Here is an 18,054-nt window from a genome sequence, read left to right as displayed (position 1 = left end):
ACCCGGGTCGGCCGCGTGCAAGGCAAACGCCCTACCCGCTGTGCTATCGCTCCGGCCCCGATCTCATTTATTTTTAAAGTAAAACTTAATTATTAGGAGCTGGAACAGTTCAATGTAAGGGCCTGAGGATGTGATGCTGTTCAGGCCCCATGGTGGCAGGAAGCACCAGGGCCACCCTGGCAGTACCCAGGGACCTCCAGGGCCAAACCTGGCAATGCAGGGGCACTGTGGTGCCAGGTATTGAACTAGGGCTGGGAATATGCGAGGCATGAGTCCTGTTCCCTTCAATAACCCCTGCTCCACTGTGAGCAGATACTTTATGCACTTCAGATAACAGTAAACATAAGGAAATAGCTCAGCATCATTACTCACAAAAAAAAAAAGTAAATTAAAACCACAAGACTTGGAGCTGGAGTGATAGTACAGCAGCTGACCCAGGGTCATCTCAGACACCCCAGTTGGTCCCCCAAGCCTGCCAGGAATGATCATTAGTGCAGAGTCAGGATTAAGCCTCTAGTACTGTCAAGTGTGGCTCTAAAAACAAAACAAACAACTCACAAGATGATCAAACATCTCTAGAAAGGCTAATTCATTTTGGAGGAAGAACTCTCCCAAGCACTGCTCAAAGGGATTCAGGGCCACTTGCACTGATTCTTAGCCTAACTGCCTGATGGTGCAGTGAGAGAGCTCAATGATGCAGTTATTGCCAGGCCATCCCATGAATACTTGGGGGCCTCCAAGGCTACCCTAAAATGCTCAGAGAACATGTGGTGCTGAGGTTAGAGCCATGGATGACCGCATGCCAGGCACAACTTAATTCCTGTACTTGCTTTCCAACCCCTAGATTGATTGTTGGGCTGAAGTGATAGCACAGCGGGTAGGGCGTTTGCCTTGCATGCGGCCGACCCGGGTTCGATTCCTCCATCCCTCTCGGAGAGCCGGGTAAGCTACCGAGAGTATCTGCCCACACGGCAGAGCCTGGCAAGCTACCCATGGTGTATTCGATATGCCAAAAACAGTAACAACAAGTGTCACAATGGAGACGTTACTGGTGCCTACTCGAGCAAATTGATGAACAACGGGACGACAGTGCTACAGTGCAGAATGATTGATATTTGAGTAAAATGTGGCAATCCCAAGTGATGTATGAAAGGAAGAGCTACCAATATTTCCTTACATTTGGGATGGTATATATAGATACTACCACTTTATAAAATAGGATTTCTTCTAAATTTAAGGAAGTACTTACATCATTATTTTCTGGTTTTGGGCCAACCATCAGTGCTCAGGGCTTACTCTTGATTCTGTGCTCGGGGATCACTCCGGACAGGCTCAGGGTACCGTATGGAGTTCCAGGGACACAAACCAGGTCAGCTATATGCAAGGCTAATGCCCTATTCGCTGTACTATTGCTGTGGCCCCAGAAATACTTACCTTAAAGTTCAGCACTTCTACTCTGCATTTGGGGGTGTGTGTGTATAAATAAATAAAACAATAGAAATAAGTATTGATGTTCACAAAAAGGCATATATAAAAACACTCAGAATTGGGGCTGGAGTGATAGCACAGTGGGTGTGCATGTGGCCAACCCAGGTTGTGATTCCCAGCATCTCAGATGGTCCCCTGAGCACCACCAGGAGTAATTCCTGAGTTCAGAGCCTGGAGTAACCCTGTGCATTGCTGGGTGTGACCCAAAAAGCAAAAAAAAAAAATAAATAAATAAAGAAGAACACTCAGAATAGTTTTGTAATAGATACCGAAATATTTTAATTGTGGAAAGCAAGAAACAATCCAGATAACCAACAGAAGAACAAGAATAAGAAAATATATTTGGGTATTCCATTATTCAATATTCCATTGTTGCAGTGGGATACTACCGAATGAAAAAGAGCAGACTAGCAATATACAAAATGATGCATATCAGTTTCATAAATGTAATGCTGAACTAAAGAAATCAGATATAAAAGCATACCTACAAGCTGTGCTTCAGTTAATACAATGCCCCTAATCAGAAGGTATAATCTGGTGTTAAAAGTCAGAATAGTGGCTACTCTTGGTTGAAAAAAAAAAGTGCTTCTCAGGTAGAAACAAATCTATGTAAAATATCAAGGCAGGGATGTGGCTGAGCAGTAGAGCCTTCCATGTGTAAGGCCTGGGTTTGAATTCCAGCACCACCAGAGAAAAGGGTCAAGGTGGTGAGAGATAGTACAGGGGTTAAGGCACCTGCCTTTTATTTAGCCAAATTCAATTTCAGTCCCTCTCAGAGAGCCCAGCAAGCTACCGAGAGTATCTCGCCCGCACGGCAGAGCCTGGCAAGCTACCCATGGCGTATTTGATATGCCAAAAACAGTAACAGCAAGTCTCACAATGGAGGCGTTACTGGTGTCCGCTCCAGCAAATGGATGAGCAGTGGGATGACAGTGATGACAGTGATACAGTGAATGTATTACTAATGCAATGCATTTGGAATTCATGCTCACTTTGGTGACCAGCAGCTAGAACCAGATGACCCTTGTTCAGCTACCTAGCAGGTAAGTAATAAACTTTTAATTTTGATGGTGCCAGGAATTGAACCTAGGACCTCACACTTATCTCCAGTACAAGGAATACTAGACCCTCTGAGCCACATACCAGGCCCAGTAACAGACATTTTTTTTTTATCTTGTTTTCGTTTTGGGGCCACGCCCAGAAGTGCTCAGGGATTACTCCTGGATCTTGCAGTGCTTGGGGGACCATATGAGATGCAGGGAATTAAGTGCCTTACCCACTGTACTATCACTCGGGACCTGTAACAGGTATTCTTGAGGTCATCATGTTAGTGGGATGGATGGCTTGCTATGGATATTTTGCAACATAAATTCTTAACTTTCTGTAATTTTACCAAGCTTTAAACTCAGACCCTCCAAAGGGTGAAGACTTTTATAAAGCAGTAAGGGGCTAAGCGGCTACTTCTGGCTCTGTGCTTAGGGATCACTTCTGGTGGTACTTGGGGACCATATCTGCCACCGGGGATGAAATCAAGTTGGCCTCATGCAAGGCATGGGCTTACCTAACCCTGTGCTGTCTCTCTGCCCCTTTAAAATTGTCAAAAAAACTTTGCAGCAGTGCCAAGACAGTGCTTTTTGGGCAGCAAGTTGGTAGGTTGGAAGATGGTAGGCCCTTGTCTTCAGTGTGACAGTCTTGCCTCTCATGGTCACTAGAAGAGCATCATAGAGAATGAGAGTAAGGACGAACATTTATGGAAAGAGTGGGTCACATACTAGCTGGTGCCAGAATGATCAGTGAATTCCCTCATGGGCATTCATGTCTGAAGGTTTTATCCCTGATGATACCATCCTCTCTGCAAACCTATAGCTGTTTCTTTGGAGAGACATTGATTTAAAAATTTGGAGTGGACTTGTTCTTCAAGTCCTCATTGACCCCCGAACATGTATCTTGCTTCTTTGGGTCTTTTTGCTTTTTTCCACTCTGGAGAAGCCTGTGTTCTCTCTTGAACATATCCTTCCTCTCTTTCTCTCCCCTGACATCTTTCTAAGTTTTAATAAAAACTATTTTGTGCCACAAAGGTATGTGTGTGGGGTGAGTTTGGGCCATGGCCAGAAGTACTCAGGGCTTGCTCTTGGCTCTGTGCTTAGGGATCACATGTATTTCTGGGGATCAAACCAGGGTTGGTTGCATGAAAGACAAGCATCTTTTTATCTCTCTGATCCCTGATTTTAAATTTTGGGGAGTGGTCACACCCAACAATGCTTAGAGGTTTCTTCTGGCTCTTCACTAAGGAATTACTCTTGCTGGTGCCTTGGGGGACCCATATGGAATGCCAGGGATTGAACCTGTGTTGGCCGCATGCAAGGCAAGCACCTACCCATTGCACTATCTTTCCAGACCCCTGGAATTTTAAATAATGTGTATATATGGTTAAAAAATAGTATAGAACCTACAAATGAAAACCAGAAAACCCTGATAGGTACACTAGTTCCAATCCCAGAGATTGTATATAGTCAAAAACAATTGTTTTGGGGGGGAGGGGCTGGACTGACAGTACAGTGAGTAGGACTCTTGCCTTGCACATGGCTGACCCGGGTTTGATCCCTGGCATTCCATGTGATTGCCCTGAGTACAGAGGCAGGAGTGAGCCCTGAGCACCTCTGGGTGTGGCACCCAAATAAACAAAATTAATAAAAGTCTTCTTTTTGGCGGAAGAGAGAGTACAGTGTTTATGGTATTTGCTTTGTATATGACCAATCTGGGATCTCCGGTACTCCACTTGGTCCCTGAAGCCCACCAGGAGTGATCCCTGAGCACCTCCAGGGTATGGCCCCCAAACAGAATCTTTCCAAAAGAGCTTTAAGGGTTTTTTTTGGGGGGGCGGGGGGGCACATCTAAGAGTGCTCAGGATTTACTCCTGACTCTGTGTTCAGGGATCATGCCTGGCAGGGCTCAGGTGACCCAATGGAGTTCTGCAGGTTGTACACAGGTTGGCCATGTGCAAGGCGAGTGCCCTACCTGCTGTACTGTCACCCCAGCCCTCTAAGGTTTTTGTTGTTGTTTTTTAAATAGAAATTTTAAGAAAAGTCAATTACTTGGATGATTCACAAAAATTTTAATCGCTTTCTTTACCCCCCTCCCCCCATGTTCTAGGTTTCTGTTCCTAATGAATTTGATGTTATGTTCAAACTGGAGGTCCCCAGAATTGAACTTGTAAAATATGAGAAGAGTGCTGCTTTTTGCTTTGTGAAGTTCAAGAGAAATCCCAAAGGAAATCCCTTGAAGGACTTTTTAGAAGATGACTATTTATCAGCTTCTATGATGCTATCCAAATTTCGGGAAATCATTAAGGAAGAAATTTTAAATATCGATGGTAAGACTTTTTTAAATTCTTAAGGTTGTACTCAAGTAATTGTCAGTGTAGACTCCTCAGCTGATTTTGGTGCATATGTGTGTGAGGGGAGATTTCGCCTTTTGTTTACTTAACTGAGACACTATGATTTACAATACTGTTTCTGGTAGGATTTCACGCATACATTGTTCCAGCAGTTCCAATCTTCCACTCATGCTGTTTTCCATCATGACTTGACTTTGAAAAAATATTATGTGCATTTATTTTATGATGAAATTATTCCCAGGCCATATTTTATTTCTTTAATTTCTTCTGTGTTAACAAGATTTTTCTTGTATGTTAACCAAACTCTGGTTTATTTACAATCTGCTTTGGGCCACACCCAATGCTGAGTAGTACTCGACAGCACTGTTCAAAGGTTGCTCTTGGTGCTGGGAGGATGATGACCCTGTGGTGCCAGGGGTCAAACTAGCTCCTCCCACATGCAGTGCATGAACCCTTTGGGTTTTTTGTTTGTTTTGTTTTTTGGCTTTTTGGATCACATCTAGTGATGCTCAGGGTTTATTCCTGGCTCTGCACACAGGAATTATTCCTGTAGTTGCTTGGGGTTCCGTGTGGGATGTTCAGCCACTACTCCTGTTTCTGCACTCAAGAATCACTCCTGCAGTGCTCGGGAACTATATGGGGTACTGGGGATCAAACCGGGTTTGGCTGCGTGCAAGGCACACGCCCTACTCCCTGTATTATCTTTCCAGCACCCAGCAGTAAGAAGGAGCTCTTGTATGAGCTTTGTGAATTCTGTGGTGCATCTGGGACTTTTCTTTTAGTTGCATGTGCCCAGTGGCCAGAGAGTGAGTGCAGCATCCTCTCTGCATGTTTTGTTATTATTGTTGTTATTGTTTTATTTCTGTTTGGGGATTGTAGGATAACATTGGTTTGCCCTTCCTCCCTTGTAGCAGGGAGCTTGGGTTTGTTGATTGCTTCCCCCAGCCTGTCAATTACCTTTGCCTCCTGATCAGATTCTGTTGATTTGTAAATACTGTTTTTCTCTTCTCCTTAATGTCCTTTGCATGATTAGTTACTTCAGAGCAATTACTTTTTGTACAGACACAGGAAGACAGTTAAAAAGACATGCTTTTGTAACTTGGGAGTTAATTAACTCCAGATAATATACCTCCTGGACATCTGCTCTCTCAACTTAAGCTTCAGTTGCTCTTACAGAATAGATCCCCAAAAGCAGGGTCCCGGTGAGGGACTGGATGGATCCAGGGCAAGCTGTGAGCTACCCTGGCATCGAAATGGGCTAAGCCAAAGTGCCATAATACTTAACTGTAAGTTAAGAGCATGGTCATGGACAAATGCTGTCATGATCCAAAAAGTAATAACCAGATTTGGACCCTGCTAGGGTTAGGAATGATTAATCTGGCCTGAGTACTCTAGTCTTAGAGTCTGTGGCAAGATGTCCCCAGGAGAGTCACCCTACAAGCCTAAATATGCCTATTCCTGTGCCCATACAGAATGAAAAATATTAAGAAGTAGAATTAAGATGTTAATTAAGTTACTGGTGTAAGGAGAGGAGAAAACCCTTAAGTGCTGTTTTACCTTAAGTGCTGTTTTGCCCTCCAGGGCTGCAGGTGGCCAGGAAGGCTGGATAAACATGTTGATTGCGCTTGAAAGCAGAGTTGAGAGAGTTAGCAAGCAAGAGTTGGAGAGAGGTTTGGAGAGAATTGGAGAGAGTTGGGGGTGAGTTGGGGAGAGAGTTGTGAGAGTTTGGAACAGAGGAGAGATGGAATAAACGGCAACTGATCACCAACCAGTTTGGCCCTTCTTCCTCCTTTGTCCGCCCATAGCAATGGCTGTCCTGGGTAGGGAAGCGGTTCGAGAGCACTGAATTCCAGCGTCGACAGAGAGCTGCCTGGAGAGCCCCGAACATCCATTAATGTGTGATCACTTCTAGCGTCACCCAAGCTAAAATGTGTTTACACAGTCCGGGAAAGGAGTTTACACAGGGGATCACACACAGCAGTGATCAGGGGCTTTGGTGATGGGGGATCCTGAGTTCCCAGATATGAAACATGTGCTCCAGTCCTTTGCACCACCTCCCCAGCCCTCCACTTTGTGTGTTTATGCAGATGCACGAAACTCAAGTCCACTCTGGGCCACCCGTCTGTTTGCAGCGATGGCAGCAGACTCACTGTGGGAACATGGGGGATAGTGCTCCTGGCCATAATATTAAAACAGATTTTTGTTGTGTTGTGGTGCTGGCTGGGGTCATAGACTTAAGTTGTGTTCACACACACCAGGCTGTGGTGGTGATCCAGAGAGAACAATATTGACAGGCTGGAGCAGTAGTACAGCTTAGGGGCTTGCCCTACACCTGGCCAACGCAGGTTTGATCCCCAGCATCCCAAATGATCTCCCAAACACAGCCAGGATTTCTGAGCAAAGAGCCAGGAGTAACCCTTGAGCTGGAAGTGTCCAAAAACAAACAAACAACCCCCCCCCCCCGAAAGATTATTGATTACTACCTCCTAAAAACAATTATTTGGTCTTAATTTTAGTCTATGTTATTTTCTTGGTATTTCTCTATAAAGTATTAGCACCATTTTGGTCTCTGTGGGTTATTAACTGAGTTCCTTTTTTTCTATACAAGGAAATATATTTTTATTTTTCTGTAGTATGTGGTTTGTCGCCACACCTGACAGTACTCCTATAAGGTGTGCTTAGAAGTCTTTGTGCTTAGAAGTCTTTCTTGGCAGTGCTTGTGGTTGGCCACAGGCAAGCAACCTTTTTAACCCTTGTGCTACCTTTCTGACCCCTGAATTACTTCTTATGCTTCTGTATGTAAGTGATTAAATAAGGCCAGTAGTATCCCTCCTTAAAACTTGTAGTTCCTACTGTATAAAGTCAGTCTAACAGTTTCGTTTATTTGAACCTTTTCTATTGTCCTCAGTTCTGGTATGAATAATCATGTGCTTGAGGTATATAACATGATAGTTTACCATGTAGCACTGTCATCCCGTTGTTCATTGATTTGCTGGAGCAGGCACTAGTAACGTCTCCATTGTGAGACTTATTATTACAGTTGAGTGGAAATAGTAATATGTTTTTTGCATATCGAATACACCATGGGTAGCTTGCCAGGCTCTGCTGTGTGGGTGAGAAACTCTCGGTAGCTTACTGGGCTCTCCAAGAGGGACGGAGGAATCGAACCCGGGTTGACTGTGTGCAAGGCAAAAGCCCTATCCGCTATGCTGTCGGTCCAGTCCAATGTTTACTATAGCCAAATTAATTAACCTACCATCTCATAAACACCATTTTTGGGTGTGTGGTAATCACACCTGAAATCTATGCTCTTTATAAGTTTCTAGTATTCAATATGGTAATAGTAACCATATTCCTCAGATCATGCGTTAGACCTCTAGAGGCATTCACCCTCAATGATGGTAGCTTCAGATCCTTGACCAACACCTCATTTCCCTCATTTCTGTGCACCCGTAGCCATACTACTCTCCGTTTTTGCATCTAGATGATCTGCCTATACTTATAATGAAGAAATGTACCAATAAACTCCGTTGTTAGCTAAAAATGCATTCAGTGCAACTAACCTACCAAATATCATCGCTTGGCATATCCTATTTTAAGTATACTTGAACACTGTTAGAACTTACAGTTGAGTGGAAATATTAAACACAATACTAATTTATATTGAGGCATTGAGTATTGTACTAAAAATTAAATTAAAAAAATTTCATGAGTTCTGTTGTAAGTCAGAACATAGTGAATTTAGAATCATGTATATTTGGACATCCCAAGCAGAGCTGAGGTGCAGGGAACCCTTTTTTTTTTTTTTTTTCGTATTTTGTATGTGCCTTTTATTTATTTGGTATTTTGTCCAACTTTTTAGTTTATTTTTTAAATTTATTTTTATTGATCACCGTGAGACAAAGTTACAAAGCTTTCATGATTTGGTTTCAGTCATACAATGATAAAACTCATCCCTCCACCAGTGTACATTTTCCACCACTAATATCTCCAGTATTCCACCCTCCCCATTGTGCCCTTCCCCGTGCCTCTATGGCAGACAGTTCCAGGGAACCATTCTGAGGTGGCATATCTCACTCAGGATATAATTTCACAGTTCATCCTTGTCACAAATGCAGGGATTCTTTCAACAGAGTGATATTTAATTTTCATGTTAATTTAATTATGTACACATGTATCTTTACATATACACCATAATTTCTCCAGCCATTATCCATCATTGGACACTTATAGAGTGTTTACATACCTGACTTGTAATAATGTTGCAGCAAATACTTGCTGCTCTGGGACTTTTTAATTTGGTTTTTGGCTACACCCTCTGTGGTGCCGGGGATCAAACCTGAGTGGGTGCTCCTGAGTCTTGATGTTCCGCCACGATGCCTGTGCTACCTCAGATACTCACTGTCTGTGGTCTCTAGAGTCACCTCTCTCCCTGATACTCTGTAGCATCCTCTCCAAGGTTCCTTCCAAACTGCCGTCCATAAATTTAAACAAAAAATTAGTCATGCACTCTCAGTCGCTGCTTCTACCCATGTTAGGGATTGATATACATTGGGTAGGCAAGTCAGCTGTTTGTCTTGTGGGATCAGTGTTTGCTTAGAATTAGAATTGATTTTCACCACTGCACTTTATAGATCTCCAAGGATAATTATGTCATTCCCCTGCATTTCAAGAAAAATTGTATTAATAAACCTTTCCTTGGGGCTGGAGTGATAGCACAGTGGGTAGGGCATTTGCCTTGCACATAGCCAACCGGGTCCCAGCATCCCATATGGTCCCCTGAGCACCACCAGGAGGAATTCCTGAGTGCAGAGCCAGGAGTAACCCCTGTGCATTGCTGAGTGTGACCTAACAAGCAAAAATAAAATAAGTCCTTCGTTGCCTTTATTCTTAAACTGCAGACGTCACTATGGAAGAGGAGAAAATCGGGAGCCCTGCTGTAACACTTCTTATTTCAAAACCTCAAACTATATCTGTGGATATAATCCTGGCACTGGAATTAAAAAGCAGCTGGCCTGAAAGCACCCAGGAAGGTCTACCGATTCATCAGTGGCTGGGGCGAAAAGTTCGGACAGACCTCAGAAAAAAACCGTATTACCTGGTAGCTAAGCCTGCAAAAGAGGGAGATCATTATCAAGGTATGGTGAATGTGGAAGCTGAAGCACACACACACAAGAGCACTGCTGGTGTTACGGGGGCAGTGTAGGACTAACGATGCGGTTGGCGTTTCAAGCATTCGGAAATCTGCTGCCTATGTAGGCTGCAAGACAGGAGACTAGTGAGAGGGGACATTGAAAAGGTCGAGTTTCAGGAGTAATATCAGTTTCTCAGATGGAAAATTTCTCAGATTTGCTAGCTCACATTTGGAGGTCACTTCTTCTGGTTCGGTTTGGTTTAGATAAAGAAGAAAAAGCAAAGGCTAGAGCGATAGCACAGTGAAGAGGGCATTTGCCTTGCATGCAGCTGACCTGGGTGATCTGGGTTCAATCCAGCATCCCATATGCATTCTGAGCACTGCTGAGAGTAATTCCTGAGTGCAGAGCCAGAAGTAGCCCTGGAGCATTGCTGGTTGTGGTCCCCAAACAAACAAACAAACAAACAAACAAACAAAAGAATAAAAAGTCTGGAGTCAAACAGAGCTTTGGAATTAGATCCAGAAATCTGAATGGAATCTTCTATCCTTTCTTGCTGGCTCTGTCCAAACTAGCTTTGAAAAATTTGATGTAATTTGTCTTAAAGATGAGAAAGAGTTTACCTGTATTCTGTGACTGTGGGGGAATCACTTTGAGTGGGTTAATGCTTACACCCTTGCATAAGAATGAAAATGGAGGCCACTGAAGAGGCTGGAGCGATAGTATAATGGGTAGGCACTTACTTTGCGTGTGGCCAATCCTGGTTCGACCTTAGCATCCTGTATGCTTCCTGATCACCTTCAGGAGTGATTCCTGAATGCAGAGCCAGGAGTAACCCCTGAGCATCGCCAGATGTGGCCCAGAAACAAAATAAAGGCAAAAAGAAAGGAGAGGCTGATGACAGATGCTCATCTTACCTCTGCTTTATGCTGCCTTTGATTTTCTCCACCTCCCCTTTCTTGATCACCAGTATTCAGACTAAACCCTGTCTCTATGTACCTGTGAGTATCTGAATGAAAAAAAAAAGATAGTAGCTCCGAGAGAGCTCCTTTCTTTCAGAAGCAATAGAAAATTACAAAAGAAACACAAAGGCTACCTGAAGAAAAAAACCTCAGAATCATAGTCCTAATGATAATGAAGCCATTGAGATGAGATCAATGGAAAAGAACTTCAGTTTTGAGTAAGCAGTAGAGAAAGCCTGAGAAAAGTCTTAACATAAATCATAGAACTAAAGAATACAGTAGGCACTGGAGCAGTAGTACAGTGGGGAGGGCACTTGGCTAACCCAAGTTCAATTACTACACATATGAGCCCCCTAGGTGTGATCCCTGAGTGCAGCATTGGGAGTAAGCCCTGAGCACTGCTGGGCATGACCTAAAATCAAACACACACACACACACACACACACACACACGTGGAAATTAGAGTTAATAGTACAGTAGAAGTACACAGCAGAATTGAAGGAGCTGAAAATGAAATGAGTGAACTGGAAGATAAAGTAATGGAAACTATTTGAAAAAGAACATCCAGAAACAAAAAAGATAGCTGGGTGCATACTTTACATGCAGTGGCCCAGGTTTGATTCCTGGCATCATATGGGACTCCGGCACTTCTGTGATGGACCCCCAGCAGTTCTGGAATGGACCTCCAGCACAGAGTCTGAATTAGCTCCTAAGTGTGGGCCAAAACACTAAGCAAACCAAGAGAACAGCTAAAAAAAGAGATTATTTCAGAATTAAGATAACTTATGAGCTCTTGGGAATAGCATCAAGAGCTGTTCACATCACATTCACATCACACGGTTCTCGGAGGAGAGAGAAGGGGGTAGAATTCTAATTTGAAGAAATAATAGGTGAGAAAGGAGTGAAAGGTCTAGATCCAGGAAGCACAAAGTGTTCTAAACGGAATAACCCCCGATACTGTAATAGCACAAGCTTTGCGTGCCGGCGGCCTGGGTGTGTTCCCCAGCTCCAGGATCCCTCGGACACTTCTGGAAGGAATCCTCGGGCACCAAGCTTGGAATAGGCTTAAAACATTGCTGATACAAAGGGAAAAAAAATCCTCACCACTAAATAAAAGTGGCATACATCAAGATACATAATTAAAATAGGGGGAAAAAAGGATTCTAAGATCAGCAAGAGAAGAGCAGAGTCACTTACAAGGGATAGTCAAAAGACTATCAGGATATCCAAAGTGTCATAATGTATACAAAATGCTAAGTGGGAAAGATTTCCAACCAAGAACATGGTACTCAGCTTGATTGCCACTAAAATTTGAAAGAGGAATAACTATTCAGACAATCACCAGTTAAAGGAATTAATTCATCGTCACTAACCTTCCCACCAAAGAATACTAAGGTACTTCTTCTATTCAATGACATTTAGAAAATTTTAAAATTCAGACATTGACATTTTAGTCATAAAATTTATATTTGGTTCTTCAAAATATTTTCTGTTGAGATTACATGTATGTTTATAGCATGTTTTCTATTCCATTACTGAATGTAGTTAGAACATGTTTGATATTCTTTTGTTCAGTTGAATATTGAATATATTTGGATCATATTCCAGATATTTTATATATTCTTTTCTGAATCTGGATTCTATTTCATTCCTATAAAAATGTTTCTTTTTGGGGCTGGAGCAATAGCACAGCAGGTAGGGCGTTTGCCTTGCACGAGGCTGACCTGGGTTCGATTCCCAGCATCCCCTGAGCACCGCCAGGAGTGATTCCTGAATGCAGAGGAGCCAGGAGCAACCCCTGTGTATCGCTGAGTGTGACCCAAAAAGCCTCCCCCCAAATGTTTCTCTTTATTTCTGTAAGAAAATAAAAATTAAAAGTAAAATATGGACCAGAGGCATAGTAAAGTGGGTAGGGCATTTTCCTGCACGTGGCAGACATGGGTTTGATCCTCGGCATCCCATATGGTTCCCTGAGCACTGCCAGGAGCAATTCTTGAGTGCAGAACCAGGAGTACCCGAGTACTCCTGAGTGTGGCCCCTCTAAAATAAATGTATATATGTATATTAAAATGAATAACTATGTTAAATTCTAATCATTCCCCTATTCCCATTCCCATTTTTTCTTATCTTGGCTGATTTTTGCTTTAAAGAACTTGATTTTTGTAAAATATTACTTATTTTATACTTATAATATTACTCACCCATTACTCTTTTATTCTAGTCCCCTAAATTTTTTCAGTCTTTTAATGAAGGAAAGTAATCTTAAATACTATGTTGTTTGGGTCCAGAGTGATAGTACCAAGGTAGGGTATTTGCCTTGCATGTGGTCGACCCAGGTTTGATCCCTGCCACCACGTATGATTTTCTGAGACCTGCCAGGAGTGGCTCCTGAGCACAAATCCAAGAGTAAGTTCTTGAGCACCAATGGATTGCCCCCCCCAGTAAGACCCCCAAACAAATAAATATTACATTGTTCATATATGGATACTTGAGGTAAAGTCTTTTCTGTTTTTCTGATTTTTGGAAATTAAGAAAAAACATGGCGGCTGTCCTTCTCTCACATTGAAAAGAAAATATTGAGCAATCATGGGGAGTCTAAGACCTGCTGTGAAAAGGAACGAGAGAAATGTTGCAGGTAATTTCCATGTTTTCTAAATGTAGTTTATTTATGCAATATGTAATTATTAGTTGACTGAATTCCTCAGAGAGCATTGCTGAGTGGAATCCCAGTTCAGGATATGGCTGGATTGACCTGAGGTGATAACTTAGAGGTGAGCAAGAAAACAGGGAAGCCAGATCCAAGGGACCAAATAAAGTGTTACTGGCATACATGGCCAAGGACCATATTCCTGAAACTGGATCAAATGGATGTGAACAGAGTCACAGAGTAAGAGATGTTAAACACTAACCGTGGTACCTACTTGAAATGATGTAGCGATGTTGAAGGCCAGTGACACACTGGCTAAACTTGTAAGTATACTAAGAGATGTGTATTTATCTTCTCAGTAGCAGACACATCATAAAGAGCTCACACTGAAAGTAGTCATTCGTTTGGTTCCCTTCCCTTTCCTCCCCTCCCCTCTCCTCCCCTTCCTTCTCTCTCCTTCCCTCCCCTCCTCTACCTCTTCATACAGGCTAAGTAAGTTTTCCCTTCCCGCTCTCCTCCCCAGAGGGTTTTTTTTTTTTTAAATTGTACTTCTGAAATTCTAAATTCTAAACGGTTCAGTTCCAGAGACTTCTCTGTAGGGAGCTATTCCAATGCGGTTTGGAGAATTAGTCCTGACACCCACATACTGGTGTAGAAGTGACACCCACATGCCTTGCTTGTAGAAGCTCATGGTCGCCAGGCTTCCATCTGGAGAAGGTGGGGAGACTGCACCTGCTCCATCTGGGCGTCCTGGTCAAATCTGCTGGGTATGGGTCCCCAGAGGGTTTTAAAGCTTTTGTAAGCCAACTTTGAAGCAGTAACAAAACAGATTTTAGCCGGGGATCACTGGTAGAGTGCTTGCATCACTTATTCTGGCCTTTGAGTTTGATTCCCTGAACTAGAAAAAACAAAATTGCTAAAATCATAAAGTAGGGCAGGGATAGAGCTTAGTGGTACAGGACATGCCTTGTATGTGTGAGGCCTTGGGTTTGATACCCAGCCCCCCCTTCATCCCTGCCCCCCCATGATAAAGTTTGAAAAGAATAATAAATACTTTGTTGGTAAGGTGTTTTTTTTTCTTTTTTTTGCTTTGGGTTCTTGGACATCTGGGCTGTTGGTTCAAAGCAGGGGCCCGAGCACAAGGTGCTGCTCGACCCAGCTGTGTCCCTGATTACCTGGGTCACCCTGGCAGTGTTGAGGGCCTCTGATCCACATCATGAGATGCTCAGGGACCATTGGGTCCAGGGATAGAAACTGGATTGGGTGCATGGTAGAAATGCACCCTAACTGTTGTACTATGTACCAGTATATGATTTTCAAACATCTGTGTTTTATCAGGGCTGGAGCGATAGCACAGCGGTTGGGGGTTCGCCTTTCACGTGGCTGACCCGAGTTCGATTCCTCCACCCCTCTCGGAGAGCAGAGTTCAATTCCTCCGCCCCTCCCGCACGGCAGAGCCTGGCAAGCTACCCGTGGCATATTGGATACCCAAATATCAGTTTTATATATTTGAATTAATTCTGATGGAGTACATATCTCAACCAAAAATGAGACTTCAAAGCATATTTCATTTTTTTTTTAAATTAGGGCCAGGGACAAAGCTCAGCAGTCCGAGCCACATGCTTTGCATTCACACCAGGATTGAGGTTGAACCCTGGCACGTCAAACTCCTCTGGGTATAGTTCTGGGGCTTCTGAGCACTACTCGGGTGGTCCTGCGGGTCCCCAGCCCAGCAGAATTCGGACAGCTGCAGTGCCTCAGGTTCCCACACTGAGTCATCCTGTATCCCTGAAGGTAGCCTCAGGTTCTCAGCACTGCCATGCTCCCACCCCACCCCTGTTCCGAATCAGATTTGTGGAACTCTGTAAATATTTATATCATTTGTCTGTCTTTTTTTTTTTCTTTTTGGGTCTCACCTGGCGATGCACAGGGGTCACTCCTGGCTTTGCACTCAGGAATTACTTCTGGCGGTGCTCAGGGGACCATATGGGATGCTGGGGATCGAACCCGGGTTGGCCACGTGCAAGGCAAACGCCCTACCCGCTGTGCTATCGCTCCAGCCCGTCTGTCTTTATTGGGTTTTGTATTATTATGTTGTGCTCTGGCACTGACTGTCGTCCCACTGTTCATTAACTTGCTTGAGTGGGCACCAGTAACATCTCCATTGTGAGACTTGTTTCTGTTTTTGGCATATCGAATATACCACAGGTAGCTTGCCAGGCTCTGCCATGCAGGCAGGATACTTTCCATAGCTTGCCAGGCTCTCCGAGAGGGATGGAGGAATCGAACCCGGGTCAGCTGTGTGCAAGGCAAACGCCTTACTCACTGTGCTATCGCTCCAGCCCATGTTGTTCATTGTATGGTATATGTTTTCCCTCTAAGTTGTGTAAAGCTTTTTGTGTGAGAAAACAGTTATAAACCGGAAAAGGTCAATGATTCTCCCCCTTCCACTCTTCCCCAACAGGAAAGATTGTTTAAAATTAATGAAATACCTCTTAGAACAATTGAAAAGGAATTACGAAGGCCATGAGGAAATGGAGAAGTTCTGTTCTTACCACATGAAAACGGCCTTCTTCCACATGTGCTCAGAGTTCCCTTACGACCAACAGTGGAAAGTCAGCAACTTAGAACTCTGTTTTGAGAACTTTGTGAAGTACTTTCTTCAGTGCCTCAAGACAAATCAGCTTCCCCATTATTTTATTCCTGACTTCAATCTTTTCTCTGAAGAGCTCATCAACAAAGAAAGTAGTGACTTTCTTCAGAAGATGATTGAACATGAAATAAACAATGGATTTCCGATTTTTAAATTGAAAATTTGAAAGAAATCCAGAAGTAGAATAGCTCTATAATTATTTGAATGTTTGAAATGTGTCACAGACTTGGTTGACTGCAGTGAAAGTCAATAATGATTTAGCTCTTTTTAAACTCTGATCATGATAAAATATTATTCTAGGCTCACTCTTCAAGCCCATGTTCTCCCTTGAACACGTATCTCGCTTGCTTGTCTATCTCTTTATTGGCCTATTTCAACCTGGAGAAGTCCGTGTTCTTTTCTTTTTAAAATTTTTTAAATTTTATTGAATCACCATGAGATAGTTACAAGCTTTCATGTTTGGGTTACAATCTCACAATGATCAAACACCCATCCCTCCATCAGTGCACATTTCCCACCACCAATATCCCAGGTATAACCCCCCTTTCCCACCCTCACCCTGCCTCTATGGCAGACAATATTCCCCATAATCTCTACTTTCGGGGATTATGGCTTGCAACACAGACACTAAGAGGTCATCCTATTTGGTCCATTATCTATTTTCGGCATGCATCTCCCATCCCAACTGGTTCCTCCAGCCATCATTTTCTTAGTAATCCCTTCTCTATTCCACCTGCCTTCTCCCCTCTGCTCATGAAGCAGTCTTCCAGCTATGGGGCAATCCTCCTGGCCCTTCTAATCTACTGTCCTTGGGTGTCAGCCTCATGTGATGTTATTTTATACTCCACAAATGAGTGCAGTCCCTCTATGTCTGTCCCTCTCTTTCTGACTCATTTTACTTAGCATGATACTCTCCATGTTTATCCATTTATAAGAAAATTTCATGACTTTATCTCTCCTAACAGCTGCATAGTATTCCATTGTGTAGATGTACCAAAGTTTCCTTAACCAGTCATCTGTTTTAGGGCACTCGGGTTGTTTCCATATTTTGGCTATTGTGAACAGTGCTGCAATGAATATATAGGTACAGATGTCATTTCTACTGTGCTTTTTTGCATCCTCAGGATTCATTCCCAGAAGTGGTATTGCGGGGTCATATGGAAGCTCAATTTCTAGTTTTTGAAGGATTGTCCATATTGTTTTCCAGAAAGGCTGAAAGTCCATGTTCTTTCTTGAACATATATTTTTCCTCTTTCTTGCTTCTTACATCTTTCTAAGCAAGTTTTGTTCGATAAAAACTATGTTGCTTCACACACAAAGTATTTATTCTAGATTAAGGACTAAAAATATCTATATGCGTGTATATGTATATATGTATATATTTTTTAAATTTTTAATTAAAAATTAATTTTATTGGGGCTGGAGCGATAGCACAGCAGATAGGGCGTTTGTCTTGCACACGGTCGATCCGGATTCGATTCCCAGCATCTCATATGGTCCCCCAGGCACTGCCAGGAGTGATTCCTGAGTGCAGAGCCAGGAGTAACCCCTGTGCATCACCGGGTGTGACCCAGAAAGAAAATTAATTTTATTGAATCATAGTTAGATACAGTTATAAAGTTATTCATGATTGGGTTTTAGTCATATAATGTTCCAACACCCATCCCTGTACTGATGTACATTTCCCATTACCAATGTCCCCAGTTTCCCTCCTGCCCCCTCATAACCCCCCTATTTTTAAATTTCCTTTTAGTGATGGGGTCTGAACTAGAACT

General features: G+C 43.0%; 1 protein-coding gene across 1 annotated transcript in view; it reads left to right on the top strand.

Moving 5' to 3' along the window:
• The window catches only part of CGAS (cyclic GMP-AMP synthase), a 33,821-nt gene extending 17,376 nt beyond the window's left edge, over positions 1 to 16,445 (top strand). The window contains exons 3-6 of the mRNA XM_004605978.2: positions 4,642 to 4,861; positions 9,787 to 10,023; positions 13,512 to 13,614; positions 16,091 to 16,445. Coding sequence (XP_004606035.2) covers positions 4,642 to 4,861; positions 9,787 to 10,023; positions 13,512 to 13,614; positions 16,091 to 16,445 — 915 coding nt within the window. The remainder of the gene's footprint in view (positions 1 to 4,641; positions 4,862 to 9,786; positions 10,024 to 13,511; positions 13,615 to 16,090) is intronic.
• The last annotated feature ends 1,609 nt before the right edge of the window (positions 16,446 to 18,054 follow it).

This window comes from Sorex araneus, chromosome 4 (assembly GCF_027595985.1).
Source record: "Sorex araneus isolate mSorAra2 chromosome 4, mSorAra2.pri, whole genome shotgun sequence".
NCBI classification, from domain to species: domain Eukaryota; kingdom Metazoa; phylum Chordata; class Mammalia; order Eulipotyphla; family Soricidae; genus Sorex; species Sorex araneus.
Note: the sequence above shows the minus strand (reverse complement) of the source record. Positions and strands in the feature narration are given on the sequence as shown.